The sequence below is a fragment of the Anastrepha obliqua genome, chromosome 3, assembly GCF_027943255.1.
Source record: "Anastrepha obliqua isolate idAnaObli1 chromosome 3, idAnaObli1_1.0, whole genome shotgun sequence".
NCBI classification, from domain to species: Eukaryota; Metazoa; Arthropoda; class Insecta; order Diptera; family Tephritidae; genus Anastrepha; species Anastrepha obliqua.
The window spans coordinates 16,436,277-16,457,268 of NC_072894.1; the positions used below are offsets into that span (position 1 = coordinate 16,436,277).

At 35.7% G+C, this 20,992-nt stretch overlaps 2 protein-coding genes across 2 annotated transcripts; both read left to right on the plus strand.

Annotated features, from left to right (window-relative positions):
• The first annotated feature begins 8,402 nt into the window (after nt 1-8,402).
• LOC129242994 (uncharacterized) lies at nt 8,403-9,901 on the plus strand. The gene is made up of 2 exons (XM_054879997.1): nt 8,403-8,935; nt 9,010-9,901. Exons 1-2 carry the CDS (start codon nt 8,552-8,554, stop codon nt 9,790-9,792), a joined length of 1,167 nt encoding a protein of 388 aa, XP_054735972.1. The 5' UTR covers nt 8,403-8,551; the 3' UTR covers nt 9,793-9,901.
• A 4,227-nt stretch (nt 9,902-14,128) lies between these two features.
• On the plus strand, nt 14,129-14,772 carry LOC129242967 (uncharacterized). The gene is made up of 2 exons (XM_054879943.1): nt 14,129-14,389; nt 14,454-14,772. Exons 1-2 carry the CDS (start codon nt 14,188-14,190, stop codon nt 14,660-14,662), a joined length of 411 nt encoding a protein of 136 aa, XP_054735918.1. The 5' UTR covers nt 14,129-14,187; the 3' UTR covers nt 14,663-14,772.
• The last annotated feature ends 6,220 nt before the right edge of the window (nt 14,773-20,992 follow it).

A 20,992-nucleotide genomic window follows, 5' to 3' on the forward strand; every position in this document is an offset into this window, starting at 1 on the left:
ACCTTAAGACCTGTGAAGTCTTAGTACACCCAGGGAAGGAACCAAACTATTTGAACCACATGCTGGATTTATTGTCAGGCGCCCTCAGTTTTCACGGCTTCTACTTCGCGAAACCTCGGGTGAATACAGTAGATGCTTCGCTTGGCCTAACAATTGCATAATACCATTTACCCATTATCGTCTTGATCGATACACCAATAAGCCGATTCTATTTCTGCAAATCACCGCATCAGACGAAGCACAATGATAGATTGCCCTCAGATTCGGTAATTGTGTTTTGTCGAGTCCAGAGAGAAAGCTATCTCTTTCAGCAGACAATGCATACCATACATACTACTTCCTCACCGAGAGTCCCTTACCACCTTCATAAACTCTCCGTCTACAAATGTCGGTATTGGAGTCCAACCATCACCCATTGCAGACAAAGAGCTTCAGTTGCTTTGCAAAACTCGCGTTAGCGTGAATAATGTAGCAGGTTAACCTCTTACCCCCGTGTAACACTAGGCACCTCTTTACATTTTTTTTTCCTAGTTCACTCCTATCGGGAGCATAGGGCCTCGACAAGACTCTTCCACGGTACACGGTTCTGTGCCGTTGTTTTTGCGCCGTCCGATGTCGGCATCTGCTAGTTTACGCAACATCGACCTTTTCCAAGTGTTTCTTGATCGACCGCGCCCTTTGCTCCCTTGCGGGTTCCAGTCCACACAGAGGCTCTCAAATTCACCAGACGCGAATCCGATGGATTATTCTCTTTGATCCATTTTGGACAGTAAGGTCTGAACTAAAAGAGGCGCTGAAAATAGCCATTGTCCGCGAGTGGGCCAAAATACCTGCAAGTCACATTCAGGCCGCTTGCGATTCGTTTCTAGACCCTCTCAAGGGCAAATTCAAGCCAAAAGGTGGTCATATCGAGCGAAAGTAAATTGACTCTTAATTTTGTATTATTTTCACACATTTTTTACTTTGAATTGAGTAAAAGTAATTTTGCGAACTAAATGTGTGGCCTTTTTAATTGGTTACACTTCGAGTGCTGGACCCTGTAATATGTGCGTGGGTATATAAGTTCGATCCGGACCGAATTTAGCATTCCTTACTAGTTTTTTTTTTAATTCTGATTAAAATGTTTGAACATTTTTAAATTTTTATTATTCTTGTACAAAGTTTGAAACTTACATATTTTTATAAAACAAAACTAGAATCAAATCAAAAACTATGTAAATAAATAAATATGTAAAATATGGTGCTTTATTAATTTTGTCCTTACCTTTATTAGATATTCCATAAATCAGATATTCCTATCTCCTCTAATTTCATTGGCGATATAAAGCGAAAAACGCTCAAAACATTTCACTTCACCTGATTAGAGTGATGCGGACTATTGAATAAAAACAATAAAGTTCTTCAATAGTTCACAAATATTAGGTCTATTCTATTCGCCATTTCCCCGCTCGCTATCTTTATGCTCGATTAACTTAACGAAAAATTTGCATGCGAAAGCAACAACAAAGTTATCGAGCAAGATTCGCCGCTAGCGAGTATGGCTATAGCTCATTAGAGTGGTATAACGCACTGCCTTAACAGCACATGTAATTTAAGGCAGCTCTCTTCCCGCGTTGCCAACATATTATATGTTTATTTATATCAGATGCTTCATCTATTCGCCAATTGCTGAGGCTTGGCGAAAAGAAGCGGTCTATTGATTCATGCAATTCATTTGACTCCAACCAATTGTGGACAGAAGATATAGCAATTTAATTTTGTTATTATTTTTTTTCATTCCCATATCATGTAAAATTGTTGACCAAAGTGTGTTTTTCCTTTTTTTGACGTGATAACGTCTTATAATTCGATTTAACAGGCTGCACGCACGAAAAAATGTGTCGTTACCTTGCTCATTACTGTTCATATGTAGTTACCTTGCTCATTACTGTTCATATGTAGTTACCTTGCTCATATTAGTGTTACCTTGCTCATTACTGTTCATATGTAGTTACCTTGCTCATATTAGTGTTACCTTGCTCATTACTGTTCATATGTAGTTACCTTGCTCATTGCATTGAATGAACTGCAAGCGAAAGAGCGGAAGGAACGACAAAGCAAACAAAGCAAACGAACGGCAACGTTCGACATCTTGCTCTCCCCTACTTAAGTGAGCGTATATATGTATGTATATGCGCATATGTACATATATAAATTCACGTATTTGTATTTGCATATGCCTTCTTATTGATTATTATTAATTTGATTTACTTGAAGAATTTCAAATAAAACCAAGTTTGTTAATAATACCTGTTGTTTTAATGTTATCTATATATATAAAAATGAAATGATGTTCGTTTGTCCGCATTTTTTTGGGCCGATACGAGGCCAATTTTATTCGTTCTTTTTTCATATTATAGGGATCCACTAGGGGAAGGTTTTTAGCAAAAAAAAATTTCTTTTAAATATTTTCTTCATATAAAAAAAAGAAAAAATCAAAATATTGTCCAAAACAAAACTTGCTCGATTGTTAGATTAAAGTAAGTTTCGAATCGACATTCATTTTATGTGTAATTTTATGTGTACAACTTTTTTTGAATTTTTTGTATTTGTATTGTGATACAGAAATGTATTGTATACAGAAATTTCAAATGATTCGAATGAAAATTTTTTTTTTTTTTTTTATTTCTTCCATAAAGTATTACACCTGTCGTTAGACAATAAGTAATTTGATTTACAAAAAGATGGAATGAGAGTGATATTGAAGGGCCAATGCCCCCAAGCTCATTTAGAAGAAATATATACATATTATTTAAAAACAAGTGGTTAACAAACAATGACATATACGATTAGTTGACAATTGATTACAAAGATTTTGCAAGATCTGTTGGTGTTTGACGGTTAAGCCGACTTTGGGTAGATTTTTCTTTATTTGGTAGTCTTCTCATCATAGGATTTGTATGCCTTAATAGTCTATTTATGTGTCTTCTGCTAGCGCTTTGTATTGTTTCATCAATAGTATCGATGTCAAGGTCGCGATGAATATCTGCGTTATGTATGTACCAAGGTGCATTAGTTAAGGTCCTAAGTATTTATGAAAATAATGTTTCAATTCAATTGAGCAATGCTTTCTTTGACCAATTCTATATGGAAATGAATGCGTTTGCAAACGATGTTTTCGGCTATGAACAAATGTTGGAATCGAATGAAAAAGGAAAGAAACGCGAAATGATAAAAAAAATTCTTGGAAAATTTAAAATGAATGGTGCTTCATTGGAAAAATTCAAAGGTAATAAGAACATACACAAGATAAAGTTAGAATTCGAATTTTTAGATTTATTTTGTTTATTTCTCATTTTTTTCAGAAGTACACCACACAACAACTCATTCCAACTCTGATTTTGAAATCCTGTTGGAATTGGTGATCGATAATTTTGTCACTATAATGGTCAATGGAAATTTGCGTGTATCAGACCCTGCATATTATTTACAATATCAACTTTTTATGGAACATATGGACCAAATGAACACAAAAAAATAATTTAGTTTTGTTTTGATTTTTTGCAACATTTTGGTTTTCAGTTAATACAATAAAAACAATACTGTTTTTTCGTGAACACAAAATTCTAAATTTATTACGTTGTTTGTTTAGAATTTTTTTAGAAAAAAAGTAAATTTTTTGGTTTTGAGGAAATTTGTTTATTGTTGCTATTTGTGAAAGCGTAGATATTTGTAAGTATTTGACTATAATCCTAAAAGTTAATGGAATACCACTATGACACATAGAAAACATTTTTTCAAAGGGGTGTTTTTCGAAAATTATAAAAAAAATTGTTTTCAAAAATTTTGAAGAAATAAAGTAAAATAAAAAAATTTCGAAAGCATGAAATTTTTTCAAAACCAAATTTTCCTCAAAAAGATAAAAGAAATTTCTTCGAAGAGGTGTTTTTCTAAAATTACAAAAAAAAAATTTCAAAAATTTTAAACAAATAAAATAAAATAAAACTTTTTCAAGGGTATGAAATTTTGTCAAAACAAAATTTTCTGAAAACCAAACAAAATTTAAAAAAAAAATGGTGTTTTCAAAGCATTTTATATTCCACTATTAATAGAGAATACATGTTTCGAGGGGGTGTTTTTCAAAGCGGACAAAAATCTTTTTTAACAAATCAATTTAAACTTTTACAAAAGTATGAAATTTTTTCAAGAACAAAATTTTCTCAAAAACGTTAAATTAAAAAAAAAATTGCTTTTTCAAAATATTTAATTTTCAGCAATTAACTGAGAAGAAATTTGTTAGAGCGAAGTGTTTTTCAAAACTTCAAAAAACACTTTTTAACCAAAAAAAATAAACCTTTTTTCAAAAACAACAGGAATGATAACATTGCCTATCAATTTCTGCACTTTTGCACAGTCTAAAGAGGCATTGATACAGGGTGTATTTCCAAACATAGTTCAACATTACAAAAACCATGATTGACTCTGCGAAAGAGCAATTTTAGCTGGGAAAAATAAGGACGTCAATGATATAAATTCAGCTATTTTAGATCAAATACCTGGTGACATAGTTGCGTATAAGTCAATGGGCACTATTACTGATCAAGATGAGGTCGTAAATTATCCAACTGAATTCTTAAACTCACTCGATTTGCCAGGCTTACCACCTCATAATGTACGATTAAAAATTGGAGCACCGATTATTATGCTGCGCAATAGTAATGTGCCCCGACTTTGCAACGGTACCAGACTCGCTGTGAAGAAGCTAATGGGTAACGTTATCGAAGCAACAATTTTGAAAGGGAAGTACAAAGGAGAAGACATTTTGATACCCTGAATTCCACTGATTCCGGCGGATTTACCATTCGATTTCAAACGTTTGCAGTTCCCTATTCGCCTTGCCTTCGCTATGAGAATTAATAAGGCGCAAGGACAGTCTCTACAAATGTGCGGTATTAATTTAGAATACCCAATTTTTTCTCATGGACAATTGTATGTAGCTTGCTCACGAGTTGGCAAACCATCGTCATTATTCACGCGAAAGATGAAAAAACCAAAAACATTGTCTACCAAAAAGTGTTACAATAAAGTTCGAATGAAATTGTATCAAAGAATTTGCTTTGTTTCGTATTAATTTTATTCTCTTTCAGCAAATCATTGAATTTATCGTCTAGCGAAGCGGGCGAGGGTACGCTAGTTATTATTATTTTTTTATTATATCTGAAGGAAAAAATGTATGGTAATATTTACCATATCTATACTAATATTAATATATAAAGAGGAAAACTTTGTTTGTTTGGTTGTAATGAATAGGCTCAAAAACTACTGGACCGATTTTAAAAATTCTTTCACCATTCGAAAGCTACATCACGAGTAACAAGGATTATATTTTATTTTGGAAATAGGGCTCGAGATATAGGTCAAAACGTGGACCCGGGTAACCTTCGGATGTGTATGTACAATATGGGTATCAAATGGAAGCTGTTGGTGAATGCTTTAGTTCAGAGTATTTCCATCCGTTCCGTGACTAGGGTCTCGAGATAGAGACCAAAACGTGGACCCTAGAATGTGTTTGTACAATATGGATATCAAATGAAAGCTGTTGATAAGTGTTTTAATACGGGGTAATTTTCATACCTATTGATGACTAGGGTCTCGAAATATATGCCAAAACGTGGACCCGCCGTGTCTTTGAACCGAATTAAACCAAACTTACACACATTGTTAAGTAGATATTGAAGATGATTTCCGTATAGTTTGAATACCTATTGGTAGATAGGGTCTCGAGATATAGGTCAAAACGTTGACCCGGGTAACCTTCGGATGTGTATGTACAATATGGGTATCAAATGGAAGCTGTTGGTGAATGCTTTAGTTCAGAGTATTTCCATCCGTTCCGTGACTAGGGTCTCGAGATAGAGACCAAAACGTGGACCCTAGAATGTGTTTGTACAATATGGATATCAAATGAAAGCTGTTGATAAGTGTTTTAATACGGGGTAATTTTCATACCTATTGATGACTAGGGTCTCGAAATATATGCCAAAACGTGGACCCGCCGTGTCTTTGAACCGAATTAAACCAAACTTACACACATTGTTAAGTAGGTATTGAAGATGATTTCCGTATAGTTTGAATACCTATTGGTAGATAGGATCTCGAGATATAGGTCAAAACGTTGACCCGGGTAACCTTCGGATGTGTATGTACAATATGGGTATCAAATGGAAGCTGTTGGTGAATGCTTTAGTTCAGAGTATTTCCATCTGCTCCGTGACTAGGGTCTCGAGATAGAGACCAAAACGTGGACCCTAGAATGTGTTTGTACAATATGGATATCAAATGAAAGCTGTTGATAAGTGCTTTAATACGGGGTAATTTTCATACCTATTGATGACTAGGGTCTCGAAATATATGCCAAAACGTGGACCCGCCGTGTCTTTGAACCGAATTAAACCAAACTTACACACATTGTTAAGTAGGTATTGAAGATGATTTCCGTATAGTTTGAATACCTATTGGTAGATAGGGTCTCAAGATATAGGTGAAAACGTGGACCCGGGTAACCTTCGGACGTGTATGTACAATATGGGTATCAAATGAAAGCTGTTGGTGAATGCTTTAGTACAGAGTATTTTTCATGCCGCTCCGTGACTGGGGTCTCGAGATATAGGTCAAAACGTGGACCCGGGTAACCTTTGGTTGTGTATGTACAATATGGGTATCAAATGAAAGCTGTTGATAAGTGCTTTAATACGGGGTAATTTGTTATGTTATGTAATGTAATGTAATGTAATGTTATGTTATGTTATGTTATGTTATGGTATGTTATGTTATGTTATGTTATGTTATGTTATGTTATGTTATGTTATGTTATGTTATGTTATGTTATGTTATGTTATGTTATGTTATGTTATGTTATGTTATGTTATGTTATGTTATGTTATGTTATGTTATGTTATGTTATGTTATGTTATGTTATGTTATGTTATGTTATATTATATTATGTTATGTTATGTTATGTTATGTTATGTTATGTTATGTTATGTTATGTTATGTTATGTTATGTTATGTTATGTTATGTTATGTTATGTTATGTTATGTTATGTTATGTTATGTTATGTTATGTTATGTTATGTTATGTTATGTTATGTTATGTTATGTTATGTTATGTTATGTTATGTTATGTTATGTTATGTTATGTTATGTTATGTTATGTTATGTTATGTTATGTTATGTTATGTTATGTTATGTTATGTTATGTTATGTTATGTTATGTTATGTTATGTTATGTTATGTTATGTTATGTTATGTTATGTTATGTTATGTTGTGTTGTGTTATGTTATGTTATGTTAAAGTATATTATGTTATGTTAATGTTAACTCATTCTCTATATCCATACAAAATATCTATCAAACAAATAAAATTAAAATTTTCTTTTGAAAATGCAACCATTCAATCAGTATTTTCTTATGACGTTATCACGTTAAGCTATCGTCAGTAAACCGACTTTACAGACAACCTCTTTTTAGCATAAACTATGGAATACTCATTCAATACTAATTTTTCACTCATGAATGCTTTTCTATAAATTACATACAAGTGTATCATCATATTTTGAAATTTCATGGTTTTATATCGAGATCTCTGGTAATATAAAAAATACTTATTTTATAACTGGAACTTATGGAACTATTTATACACATACCCAGTTCAATTTAAATGGGACCAAGATTAACGAGATCGTCCACGTGGGAGTTTGTAACCGAAAATGGAAATATGATACACTATAATATAAAATTTGCAAAAAAAAGTAAGTACGCAGTTAAACAATTGTTATTTGCACCGGTCCTACCGTACGGCAAAAGTAGAAAGTTGTGAAGTTTTGTGCTTTCCGGCATGACGTACAGTATGTGCCTCTTTATACTCAAAAACACATCGAGGCAAATTGAATACAGAAGGTGACGCCTTTTCAAAACAATTACTTTAATTTACGCGATTTTGACAAGTGTGACGTCAGGCTTCTTAAAAATATAAAACAAACAAAAAGAGAAGAAATTACATGTTTGTAAAAATTGAGTGAATGGCTAGGTAATATTGTAATTTGTGGAATTTAAACTAAACAAACTTTTAAAAACGAATTGCCGTGTGATAAATTGTGAAGAAAGAAATACAATCTTAATTTTAACAAGCCATTCGCTGAATTTTCACAAACATGCAAGTTCTCTTCCTTTGGTTTGTTTTGTACTGGTAACTCTGTCTGACTTGTCAAAGTCGCAAAAAATAAAGTAATTGTTTTGGGAAGACACCACCTATGGTACCTAATTCGCCTTGGAAGTAAGCTATTAAATTCGCTTTGGAATGAATGCATGAATTCGCCTAGCTCAAAAGAGAGAAAAAGCATAATTATTTTGCTTGACTCAGTTGACATAAGAGTAGTTAACGCATATGGCCATCAAGCTAGGTGGACAAGCCAAATCGCGTGATTGATGTTTTGTTTAACTATCGCAAATTCACGGTTTTTTTGTTGCATGTAGTGTTATTTATAGTCGCGAATCCGTTTCAAGCAACAAAATGGCAAACTCCCGCCAACATGCACATTCAGTGGGTAAACGCGCTTTCTGGACTGAATTCTTTGCGTTGTATGAGAGTTTGCCTGCATTATGGGACCTAAATGACCCTTCGTACAAAGATAAACAAAGTAGGGCACATGGCTATGAGATATTGGTGATGAAAATGCGCGAAATCGATCCTACCGCTTGCCGTGAGGACGTGCTCCGAAAAATAAATATCTTCCGCACAAATTATCGACGTGAATGCACACGAATTAAAGCGAGCAATCGGATGGGCAAAATGTATACAACTTCGCTTTGGTACTTTCACATGCTGAATTTTTTACATAGTCAAGAGTTCCGTAAGGATAGGAGACGGATGCCGAATGAGGAAAAGAAAATTTTGGTAAGCTTATATGTTCATACGAGTATATGCGTGTATGTGTATATTGTGTTTTTGTTTTTATTTCTATACAACAGCGTCGCATGGGAAGTAAAACAACGCCTCTACATTCAGAAATCGATACTGTAAATTCAAATGTTTCTGATTCTTCTCAAACGTTGCCAGACAACTCCAGTGAATACAAACAGCAGCTTGTCAAATATGAATGCATAACGGCCAATACAAATGAGTCAGAAGAACATTTAGAAGCAGTGCAATATGCAGATGAAAATTCATTTCAGCAGCAATTTCAGAAACAGTTTCATACGCCGATTTACGAAGAAACAAAAGTTGATGCCGAAACCTTTCACGAAATTATCAACACAGACGATACATCTCATATTCAAGACGATACCCTAGAAGAGCTTGAACCTGTGGAACTTCCAGAGCCACTAAGAAAAATTAGAAAACACACGAAAACTCCTATAATGTCAACCAAGTCTGATGCCAAACTACGCCTTAAGCGACAATCTCGACCTAGTCGCGCAATAAGCGAGGTTTCAAATATATTAGCCAAGTCGTGGGCTATACAGTATGAAGAAATGTCGCAAGAGCAGCGAATATACGCCCGAAAGGCAATTTCCGAAATACTTTTTCAAGGTTGCCTTGGAAATTTAGGACGCCAACGAAGTATTCAACCAAAAACAAACACGTCAGAGGCAGTGGTTTCATCACAATATGAACAGGCTAATATTATGGAGGATCACTCTGCTACCGATACCGTGGATGAGGAAAAATTACTATATATGGACGATGACAGTGAAACTTACGTTTACGCTGATGGAGACACAGCAGTGCAGCTACAAGAATACATGCATTAATTTAGCTGCATATGTGGATATTATAAATGCTCAAAGCCATTTTTAGTGCATTAAACAATATTTGCGAATTTTGCTCAAGCTTTCAAAAATATAAAATTTGTATATTTAACTTGATATTGGTTGAATTGCCGCCGCATGTACTTCAACAGATTATCAATATCCGTCAATCGCCCACTGACTTTTGGGTTTCCTTTTCACTTTTTACCCGTTCATGATATTGTCAAACTTTTACATTTGTTTTCGTATTTTTTCTGGATGTGCTTATTTTTTTTATCCGAGAAAGGACAGCACAGAAAATTTTAACGAAAATGTAGCAACATTATACATTACGGTTTTGACGCAATGCTGAATAATTTTTATTAATATTTAGTTGATTGTTAAATTGATTAGTTTAGGATAGTTTAGCAAATGAGTGTAAGTTCCATGAATGAATAAAATGTATTATATATTAATATCCGAAAATTTTTCAAATTTGTAAAAAAAAATACGGTACACTAGACAGGGCTAGTATACTGGGGCGGCAGCCCTTGGTCGGGAAAAATCCAAGTCATTCCGGTAACGTAGAACCGGCTACCATGGGAATGTTTCAAATTTGTATTGCCCTTTTATTATCATTTTTGTTCATTCCGTTATCCATAGACATTATTGACCATAACCAATTTTTTTTTAAGGCAAAAATTATGGCATATGGTATAAAAATATATCTAAACTTTTAAGTTTACGAATCGAGGTTAATTACATGTTGATGCGCGCTGATATACGAAGGCACCTACAATTTATGTAACCTGTGCTTATCAGCTGTTTAACAATAACAATTGACATTTGATCATGTTGGTCAAGGCACATTAAACATGTAGCAGAAGTAGAGTCGAACCAACAAAAACAATGCATTTTGTTTTTGCTTTAGCCCTTAAATTGCCGCTTTTATAAACAATTGACAATAATCTATTAGCAATTTAAAGCAACTAAACAAAATTTGACAATTTAGAGACCAAATGAACGAATATAAGAGATCACGAACCTTTGGTGACTGTCATTTGTATACAAAACACAGTTGACAGATGGGACGAAATTTGCGTAATAAATTTTTGTTTTGTTTTCAGTTCTGTTGAAAGTTGTGGGTAAATTCTGAAAAATACTCAATTAAGTGCTTTAACTTGAAAAGATATGTTAAACATACGTATAAGAGCTCTAGCGGATAAAAGTTAAGTGAGTGCAGTGAAAATTGCTAAATCTTGGCGAAAAGAAGAGGCCTAGTATTTGATTCTTGTAGCTGTGTTTCTTTGGTATTTTAATATGCATGTAAAAATTCGCCGTAGCTTTATGATGCGACCAAGGTGGATTGATGAGACTGATAGATTCGCCTTGGCTTTATGAATGTAATTTCCCATTCAAGGTGAATTCATGTAAGATGAAGTTAGTAGAGCATCTGAATTGATTTTTGGTTGCAAATTGGTTTGAATGTAGAAGTGACCTGTGTTTTGTAGTTATTTGGTTTATGTGTATAAATGCCGTTTCAAAATTTGGCATTCAAGCTACCGCAGTGGGAAAACAAAATACAAGCTAATACTGTTTTTATACTATTGCTATCACCTTGTCTGAATTCGCCTTGTCCGTTGACTTTGGGCTGTTTACAAGGCGAATTGAGTCATCTATCATTCCTGGGTTATTTACATTCATTTACTAGCTGTTTAAATTGATATTTAACAATTTTATAATGACTTAAGGTAAACTGCAATAATTTTGAGCTTAGTTAATCAGGTATGTGGAAATGCCGCCAAAAAAGGATCCAAAACTACTGTCGCTGACACAGACAGTGCGCAGAAATACACCTTTGTATGATTTTCGACATGTTAAATATGGATTTTAAGAAGAGGGTTTGGTAATTCATCGCAGTAGAGTGTGACTTTGAGAATGGTAAGTCCAGATTTGCTTTGTAAAAGAGAACTTTTATTTATATTTTATTAGTTACAGTCGCCGACGCTAAGGATGCTTGGAACCATCTCTACAAATCTTTTATGATGTGCTTTCGCAATGAATTAATACGACGCCGTGCCAATTATAATGGAAAACATATTTTCCTGCCATTGGAAGAAAATACTGACGCTATCAGCAGTTGGAGTAGTTTACTACTGGGAAATGCGTTTCATTGCACCATTCAGAGATAAAAGCAAAGATCCTGAATTTGAAAGACTTATTCAATTGGCGTAACCGATCGTATTGCCTGCAAACCAATATTAAACGACCTTGCAATAAGAGACAAACCTGCAACGTTCCCACGAGAATCCATTCTACGTAACCGGAACGACCCACATTTATATCCGGCCAAGGACTGTCACCACAGCAGCATTCCCAGTATATGTATGGGGATTGTTAGTGCTGCTACAATAACAACAACAACAACAACAACCTTGCAATGAAACCTTGCCTACAATAACAATCTCTGCTATTAGCGCATCTGCTGGGACACAAACTCTTTCCGAAAATATACTTATGGATATTCCAGCAATAAATGAAGAAAATATGTCAGAAAAAGAAAAACGTGTTTTGCTAGTTATTTTGAAGCTGTTTTTTTGCGACGCGTTTATTGTCAATCAAATTGCAGAACGAATTTAAGCGTAAAATGTTGCAGTCACTGAACGAAGCAGAAACTTTAGCTGTTGCCGAAAAAAACATAGCAGTTTTGGCAAAAACAAAAATAAATAAGTAAAGGAAAACAGTATATAACATTTTGCTAGAAATTTGCATTAACTTTGCTTACATTAAGAAACTCAAATAACTTTTTTTTTAGTGTATGGAATTCATTTATTTTTTTTCAAGTTGAAGGTCATTAAATTTTATTAAATGTAGCTTAACTAGTTTTAAAAATAATTGAATTTAAATGCCCTCCATGCTCGTTGACACAAGTGCGGCATCTTAGTAAAAAGTTGTTCATTGCTGCTTTGAGAGTTGCGACAGGAATAGCCGCAATTGTTGTCCGAATGGATTGTTTTAGTTCATCCAAATTTGTTGGCTTTGTTTTATAAACTTCTTGTTTACATATGGTAAACCCCACAAGAAAAAGTCAGGTGCAGTAAGGTCAGGCGACCTGGGGGGCCAACGAAATTCGGAGTTTCTTGAAATCAGTTTATTGGGAAATTTTCGTCGCAACTCTGTCATAATAGTCTGGGATATGTGAGACGTTGCCCCATCTTGTTGAAACCACACAGAGTTGAAAGAAATTCTCTTTCGGCGTAGTTCTGGATAGAAAAATTCTTTCAGCATTTTCAAATAACGGTCTCCAGTAACCGTAACGGTGTGACCATTTTCTTCAAAAAAATAAGGTCCGACAATACAGCGTGAAGAAACCGCACACCACACTGTCACGCGAAGAGGATGCAATTCCGTCTCGTGGAGTATCTGTGGGTTAGAAGTACTCCATATTCGAAATTTTGTTTGTTCACATTGCCGTTTGAATCGAAATGGGCCTCATCAGACATGAAAAGGCAGTTTAACATGTTTTGGTCTTCTTCCACCATTTGCAGGATCTTCTGGCAAAATTCCAAGCGAATCGGCAAGTCTGCTGCATTCAGTTTGTTAACCATTTGAATTTTGTAGGGAAGTAAGTCTAAATCTTTGTGCATTATTGTTTGCAAAGACTGTCGGCTGACACCAAGTTGAGCAGATAAGCTTCTTGTTGAAACCCTTGGATTGCTTTGTATAGCTGCAGCTACAGCAGCGATCGTTTCCTCCATCCGAACTGGTGGGTTTCGATGATAAGGCCCTCTTGCGACTGTTCCTTGCTCAGCAAAATTATTCACCAGTCTCATTATGGTCCATCTGTTCGGGGGATCGCCGCCAAACATCCGCCTGTACTCTCTCTGTACCAAAACTACGGACTCCAGTGCGTGATAGCGGCGGACTATCCAAATTCTTGTTTGCGTGTCCCAGTTATCCATTTTAATAAATTTTAAAGATCAATCTGCAAATTAAAACAAAAATGGAACAGATAACTTAAAAAGAAAAAAAGTTATTCAATTTTTTTTGGTAGCGGCTTTCATCAGCCACCCTGTATAATATGTATGCACGTTCTTCACAAATATTAAGTTTGGACACAGTAACGGTTTCAGTATAAATTAATTCTCAACTCAAACTTAAAAGATCTCAATCGAATAGTATTAATATTCGAAATACTAACATATTGCCTTTTCTGCCTTTGGGTTTGTTACTGAAAGTGGTTAAGGATAAACAATTCAATTTGCCAAAGAATTCGACTGCCAGTTTATTATATTAAGCAACACCATTCCCATGGCAGTCGGTTCTACGTTACCGGAATGACTCGGGGTTTTTCCCGACCAAGAGCTACCGCCCCAGTAAACTAGCCCTGTCTAGTGTACCGTGTCTCACTAAGCAACAATGAACCTCACTGATCTCTCAGCCCTATACAAATTTTACAAAAATAATTTTACAATGTTTCACCCAGATCAGCGATCCATAGATAAAAATCTCATGGTGATATATTCGGTGAAGAGATATCCATTGGTGTACAGTAGTTCGTCGAGAAAAGGGCAACGAGAAATATGGGAACAGATTGATAAAGCTTGTAGGTCAGACAAGAGTAAGTTGAAATAAAAATAATACTTATCAATACAAACATTAAATATGTATATTGTTTAATTAAGTGCAAGCTCGTAATCGATTACGTCAACTAGTTAATAATTTTTGCACGCACATGAATGTGACCAAGAAAACTCCACTCAGGAATGCGCATCGCGAAGAAATAAAATCGATATCAACAAGGTATTTTAACGAAATAAACCAGCAGAGAAGCAGAAAAATAGAGAAGTCAATACACTCTCACAACTTGAAAGAAGATATTTATGAGGCCTGAAGAGAAACCGAACAATTGACCTATTAAATTAAATATTGATTCTCGTATGCTAAAATAACTGTTCTATATAAAATGTAATTGTTTTCCCAAAATGTAATCGCTGTATTGGTCTTGGCACTGGCCATGATGAAATATATCTAATAATTTTCCTAACTAATTGTTAAAAAAGGTACTAGATGTCAGTATGACAGATGTATGATTAATGTAGGAAAAAAAAATAAAATTAAAAAAATTAAAAAAAAAAAGGAATGCGCATCGAATTAGTAAGAGATGTGATAAAGTTTTACAGTTTGGTGATTGGTGTTACTTTCGATATATGTACATATGCGATTCATGCTACCCCATATAAAAGACATTGTAGGTGAATCTAATTTAAAGGCCATACAAGAAGAGGTAAAACAAAATTATAGCGAAATCCTTCGGGGATTTTTAAGTGGTGGGTCCCAAACCCAGCGCACAACCAGCTATCCTGGGATGCTTCCCCTTCTCACTCGGAAGCTACCCAGAGGATACTTGGGCTAATCCCGAAAGTTGTGAGCTGCTTGAACCATATGTAGAAGAATCGTCCTGGCCACTCCCAAGTGAATGGCGATCAGTGACTTTCCCCACTTCGTGGATTTCACATATGGAACCATCCTGTTGTTGTTGTAGCAGCATAAACATTCCCCATACTTACATACGGGGAATGCTGCTGGAGTGACAGTCCATGGCCGGATATAAATCCGGGTCGCTTCGGTGACGTAGAACCGGCTGTCGTGGAAACGTATGGAACCATCCTCTTAATTGCTGCTTCGGCGTATATTTGGCTGCAATGTTTACTTCACCACTTATGAGTTCTTATGAGTGACGTATCGATCATGGAATCTGCCTTGTGTATGCTGTCACATTTTTGTTTTATTTTTAAAAATTATCAACATTTTCTTTTATTATATTCTTTTCACAAAATGATTCCCTGGTTGGGCCTTAGAAATACTTCTAGAGGTTATTTCAACTTAATCTTTTTAAGAATCATTAACATTAGAGGCGAATATTTTTAATATTGTTCGGCAAGTTAACCTGGGCTCGATTTTCTGCGGTGTAACAACTGCAAATTCTTCTCTCTATTAAACGCCACCTGCTTCCGACAATTAGATGTTGTTGCTGCAATAACGATAAAATAATAAAAAGATAACTTCAAAGCTGATATTTGTTATAACTGCTACAACAACATGAGTAAAGTAATCCATGAATGGGCGGTCAGTTGAAGAAATGTATGAATGAGTGCGAAATAAGGGCGAGGGGGAAGGCGATGCGTGCTCATATGCATATATGTACATATGTACGTATGTGTGAATGTATGTGAAAATGTACTTACATATGTACATGTTGAAAAACCTGTGGTTGCAATATTACATCCACCAGTTGCAACAAGTGGCTGGTTACTATATTGTAAATTCCACAGGCAGCAGATGTACACTCGGCAAGATTGCTGGCAATAAATACAAAACAAAAATTCTAGATGGCAGAACATCTAAACTATTCGCACTCACTTAGCAGCTGTGCGCGCCACGCTCATATTCAAGCGGCAACATCTCAGATTTTCTCATGCAACATCATGCAATGGGGGACTGCCACGAAACCACCCCACACAGTTAGCATTTTTCGCGCATGTATCCATGAATGAATGATTCGTAGAAGCCAATAATGACCATGGGGCAAAGCCTTCTATTCCTTCATGCGTAGATATGTATGCATGCATATGTGACTGTGTGTACATGACTGGCATATACGAGTAAAAGCACTGCAGATAACAAGTTGCAGCCGCCCCAACGCGTATCTGTTGTCAATGGTCGCGCTAGGATAGACGGTCCAAGTATGTGCAGCTTCTCCGCATGACCAATATGAAGCATCAATGTGGCGCAGATATTTACAAAGGCCTACACGTTCATACGAACATATGTATGTACATATGCACGCATGTATGTATGAGTATAAGCATGCACCAAAATCACATACATGCATACTTGAGATTCAAGCAATTGCTGTGCTATTGTTTTTGTTGTCACTGGTTTTTCTCGTGGGGGGAAAACTTGACGCTGCATTGAAATCACAAAACGGCAGGTGCAAATGTTGTCTGTTCTCGCCCATCCACATTGTTGCCGCTTTAATGTGGCAGATGCTGCCTGCTGCCACATGTGCGTTTCAAGTGGGTTACTTGCAACAAGCCTAACTACTTCTCGTGTGATTTGGCTTTGATTTTTATATACCCATTCGACAAATATTTATTCATCACTCACTCTTCATGCACACCACAAACCATGTGTGTATGTATGTATGTATGGTATATGTAGTTATTTATAAAGTCGCAGTTGTGGCAACTGAGCAGCTGCAAATATGTTTGATTATTAATTAATTTGCATTTGTATAGTGAAGAAAAATGCAATTATTGCAAACTAGTCAACTAGCCTTCCCATTTTTGCAACATTTATTTTCTTTGTGTTGGAAGTTGGCGCATCCATCTGGGTGCTTTTAACTTAAAATTTATGCCCAAAAAATGGTCCACATGACTATTAGCAGATACGCAAGTGCTAACCGTATGCAGGTGACGGGCGGGCCATATAACGTTTGCTTTTTGAACCACCTATTTTTTTGAGAATGGTAACACAAATGACATGTCAAATGTGTTCATAATTTACTTAAAGGTTTGACATTTACGAAATGGGACGCTATACGCTTGAACAAAATTGGGAAATATTGAAAACCTATTTCCAAAGTGGTGAGTCTTCTTCTTCTTTTCTGATTTTCACATCGGTGGCTACGTCAATAAGCAAAATTGTCAGATTTGTGGCTCAGAAAATCCACACGTTACTGTAGAGAAGCAAATGCATTCACAACGAGTCACTGTTTGGTGCGATTTTTGGTCCGGCTACATCATCGGACCATTTTTTTTCGAAAATGAGCGGGAGCCGCGGTTACAGTAAATGGCGAGCGTTACCGTGACATGCTCAACGAGTTTTGGTTTCCAAGAATTGAAGAGGATGACATGGACGACATTTGGTTTCAACAGGACGGTGCAACTTGTCACACTGCCAAAGTTACACTCGAACTTTTGGCTACCGTTTTTGAAAACCGAATAATCAGCCGAAATTCCGATGTCAATTGACCGCCTCGGAGCTGTGATTTAAGCCCGTTGGACTATTTTTTGTGGGGAGCTGTTAAGGACAAATGCTATGCGAACCATCCAGAGACGATTGATGCTTTAAAACACGAAATCGAATTGGCATTCATGAAATTGGAGCCCAAACAACAAACGATATTATTTTTCATTCATAAATGACAATGTTCAATCTTCAAAATAAAAAGAAAGGTTTGAAAAAATATTGATTAGTTTTTTTTATAGCCGATTCAAAAGCAAATTTTACATGGCCCACCCTATAAATATCAGTCCCGAAATCCGGAGAATACAATTCTCGATGCTTTTTCAGTACCCTAAATCCTTTGCAAAAGCCAGTAATGTTCCCCTCTTGGCGCTCAAAAAAATTAATATAAGTCGGCGAGTTCAATATAAGGTTTATTCGGCTAGTTTCCTACTAAATATTAGTTGTGTTCACGAAGCTGATAGTTTCTAATATTTTAATAATTGATAAAAGCTAAATGATAGTTTTCGAAAACGATCTGCTCTGGCATTTGCGAACGCGTAACTCAAGCAAAATAGTTGAAATTAAAAGGCCTAAGTAACATTTCATTTTGAGGGGTGCTAGGCTGGCTAATCTATTGGGTTGGCGACGAAGTAATTGCGGATTTTTTTAGAAAATCAAAGACAATTTTTTCATGGAACTAAATAACTTTATTCTGTAATGTATTACCCATTTTGATCAATGACCTTTTGCCATCTTTCAGGCAGCATCATAATCCCACGTTCATAAAACTTATCGTTTTTATTAGCAAAAAACTGAAACAGGTACGATTTGACATCATCATCAATATTGAAAAAAAAAAACCAATGTACATATATAATTAATCTTAAAAAAATCATAATAAGAAAGTGCCTGTCAAAGAAAGATGGAGAGACTCGATGGAGAATGAGAGAGAGAAAGAGAGAGGAAGAATATATAACATACGTAAATAAATTCACAGCAGTTGCAGAGAATACAAATAAACAAAATTTACAAAAAACGGAGATGGGCGGCCGGTGTAGGTAAACGCCGGACTCAAACCGTGGCAACAACGCGCACTACTCCGAACGTTTATCACCCGCGCAGACTCAGCGATTCCAGGACCGCAGCAACGGCACAAATTACCGCAAGGCAATACCAATAAATCCGACGCCGGAATGGATAGCACTTTATAGTACGCACAAGCACTAGCCAGGAAATGGAAATAATCGCCAAAAAGTAGGCACCAAAAACAAAACGACAAAATATTGGGACCAAAAACGCCCCAAACAGTAGGCACCAAAAATATATTTCGTACAAGTTTGCACCAACAAAAAAGCTCCAAAAAGTAGGCAGTGTTATTTTTCACTAGAAATTAGCAACCACAAGGAAAAAATTAGGAAAAGTAGCCTAAAGTGTATCTAAGATATATATAAGGTATAGCTCTCTCTCTGCTTTTCCTCTACGTTATATCTTTTTCCTCTCTCGCGGAACGAAAATGCCCAAAACGTTGCATGGCCTTGAAATTTTACTCTCCATTCTCGCGCGTCCATCGACGCCTAAGAAGTTTCACTTCAAAACTTTCTCTAGTCTCACACGTATTTAAAAAATTTTCGCTTAATTTTCTTTCCACCTGTAAGTATGAAGCAAATTGTCCTTTTGTTTATTAGATCACTGCATCAAATTGGCTATCGCATGCAAACTGTCAATTTAATTGCATGCGAAACAATGATCTTAGATGTATTTTTTACGTGGACATTTCATCGCATAAATTTTCATTAAAAAAAAAAACAAATTACGTACATAACACCCGGGTCTAAAACATAGATGACACTAGTTTTATTAAATTCACCTCTTTTTATTGTAGTTTGTACTAACCTTAAAAGGACAGCTATTAAAATTTCATGATGAATAGAATTAGTTAGTGAGTTATTGTACTAAGAGTTTTCAAAACAATGGATCAAAAACAATTTCGTGTTTTAATTTTATATTGTTTCTCGATGAGAAAGAAATACCGTTCAAGCGAAGCAATATGTTGATGGGTTGAAAAGTATTGGATGGAGTCCTCATATTCCATGAGAAACAACACTAAAATGATGATTTGCTGACTTCAAAGGTGGTCGTAGAGACACTGATGATGCTTGTGTGGATGTGAACATCAAAAAAGTCCACAAAATTGGTTTGAATGATCGAAAAGTGAAGCTGCGTGAGTTAGTTGACATCGTAAAGATATCAAAAGAATGGGTTGGCTTTATATTGCATGAGCAATTGACTATGAGAAAGCTCCGTTCCAAGTGGGTGCCGCGTTGACCAAAAATAAGAATGTGTTGATGATTCTCAGCAGTATTTGGTCATATTTAAACGTAATAAACCAAAATTTGTGTTTCTACATCTGACCATGGACGATACATGGATCCATCACTTCACTCCGGAATCAAAACGAACGTCATCTGAGTGAACAGCAACTGGTGATCCTCGTCCAAAGCGCCCGAAAGCACCACAATCGGCTATAATCTCAGTATTTTGAGATGTGCGTGGTGTAATATTCATCGACTATCTTGAGAAGGGAAATCCCATCAACAGTGAATATGGCAAAGAAAAAAATGTTGTCTCATTAAGACAATGCATCGTGTCACAAGTCAACCACTACAATGGCAAAACTACATGAATTGAACCACAGACCTAAAAAATGCTCGCTGGTAAGAAATTTCGTTGCAACTGAGGCCTATTTTGAGGCAAGAAGGTAAATCGTTCTACAAAAGTGGTACTGAAATGTTAGAGCAGCGTTGGATGATTGCGTTGTTTTCGATGGAAATTACGCTGATGAATTAAGCTAATTTTGAAGAAAAAAACGTGTTTTCTTTGTTAAGCCCGGGACTGTATTAGCATTCACTGCACTTTCAAACATAAGAAAAAAGTTTATTAATCGAAGAATTACAAACAAAAAAATGCAGCAAGTCAAGCAATTTGCTGTCTTTATGCGCCAGAAATGTTAAATAGGTTGATGTGGTCAGAAGAATCACTTTGATTTTAAATTTCTAATTTAATTTTATATACAAAAATTTCGTACAATGAAAGAAGTTTTCAAAACACCAAAATGGCAGTTCATTGCATGCCATAAACCTCGTGCATAAGCTCTAAGCTGAGTGGTTTCCAGTTGCAATTGTGATCAACGTTCGCAAGTCGAGATAGGCGG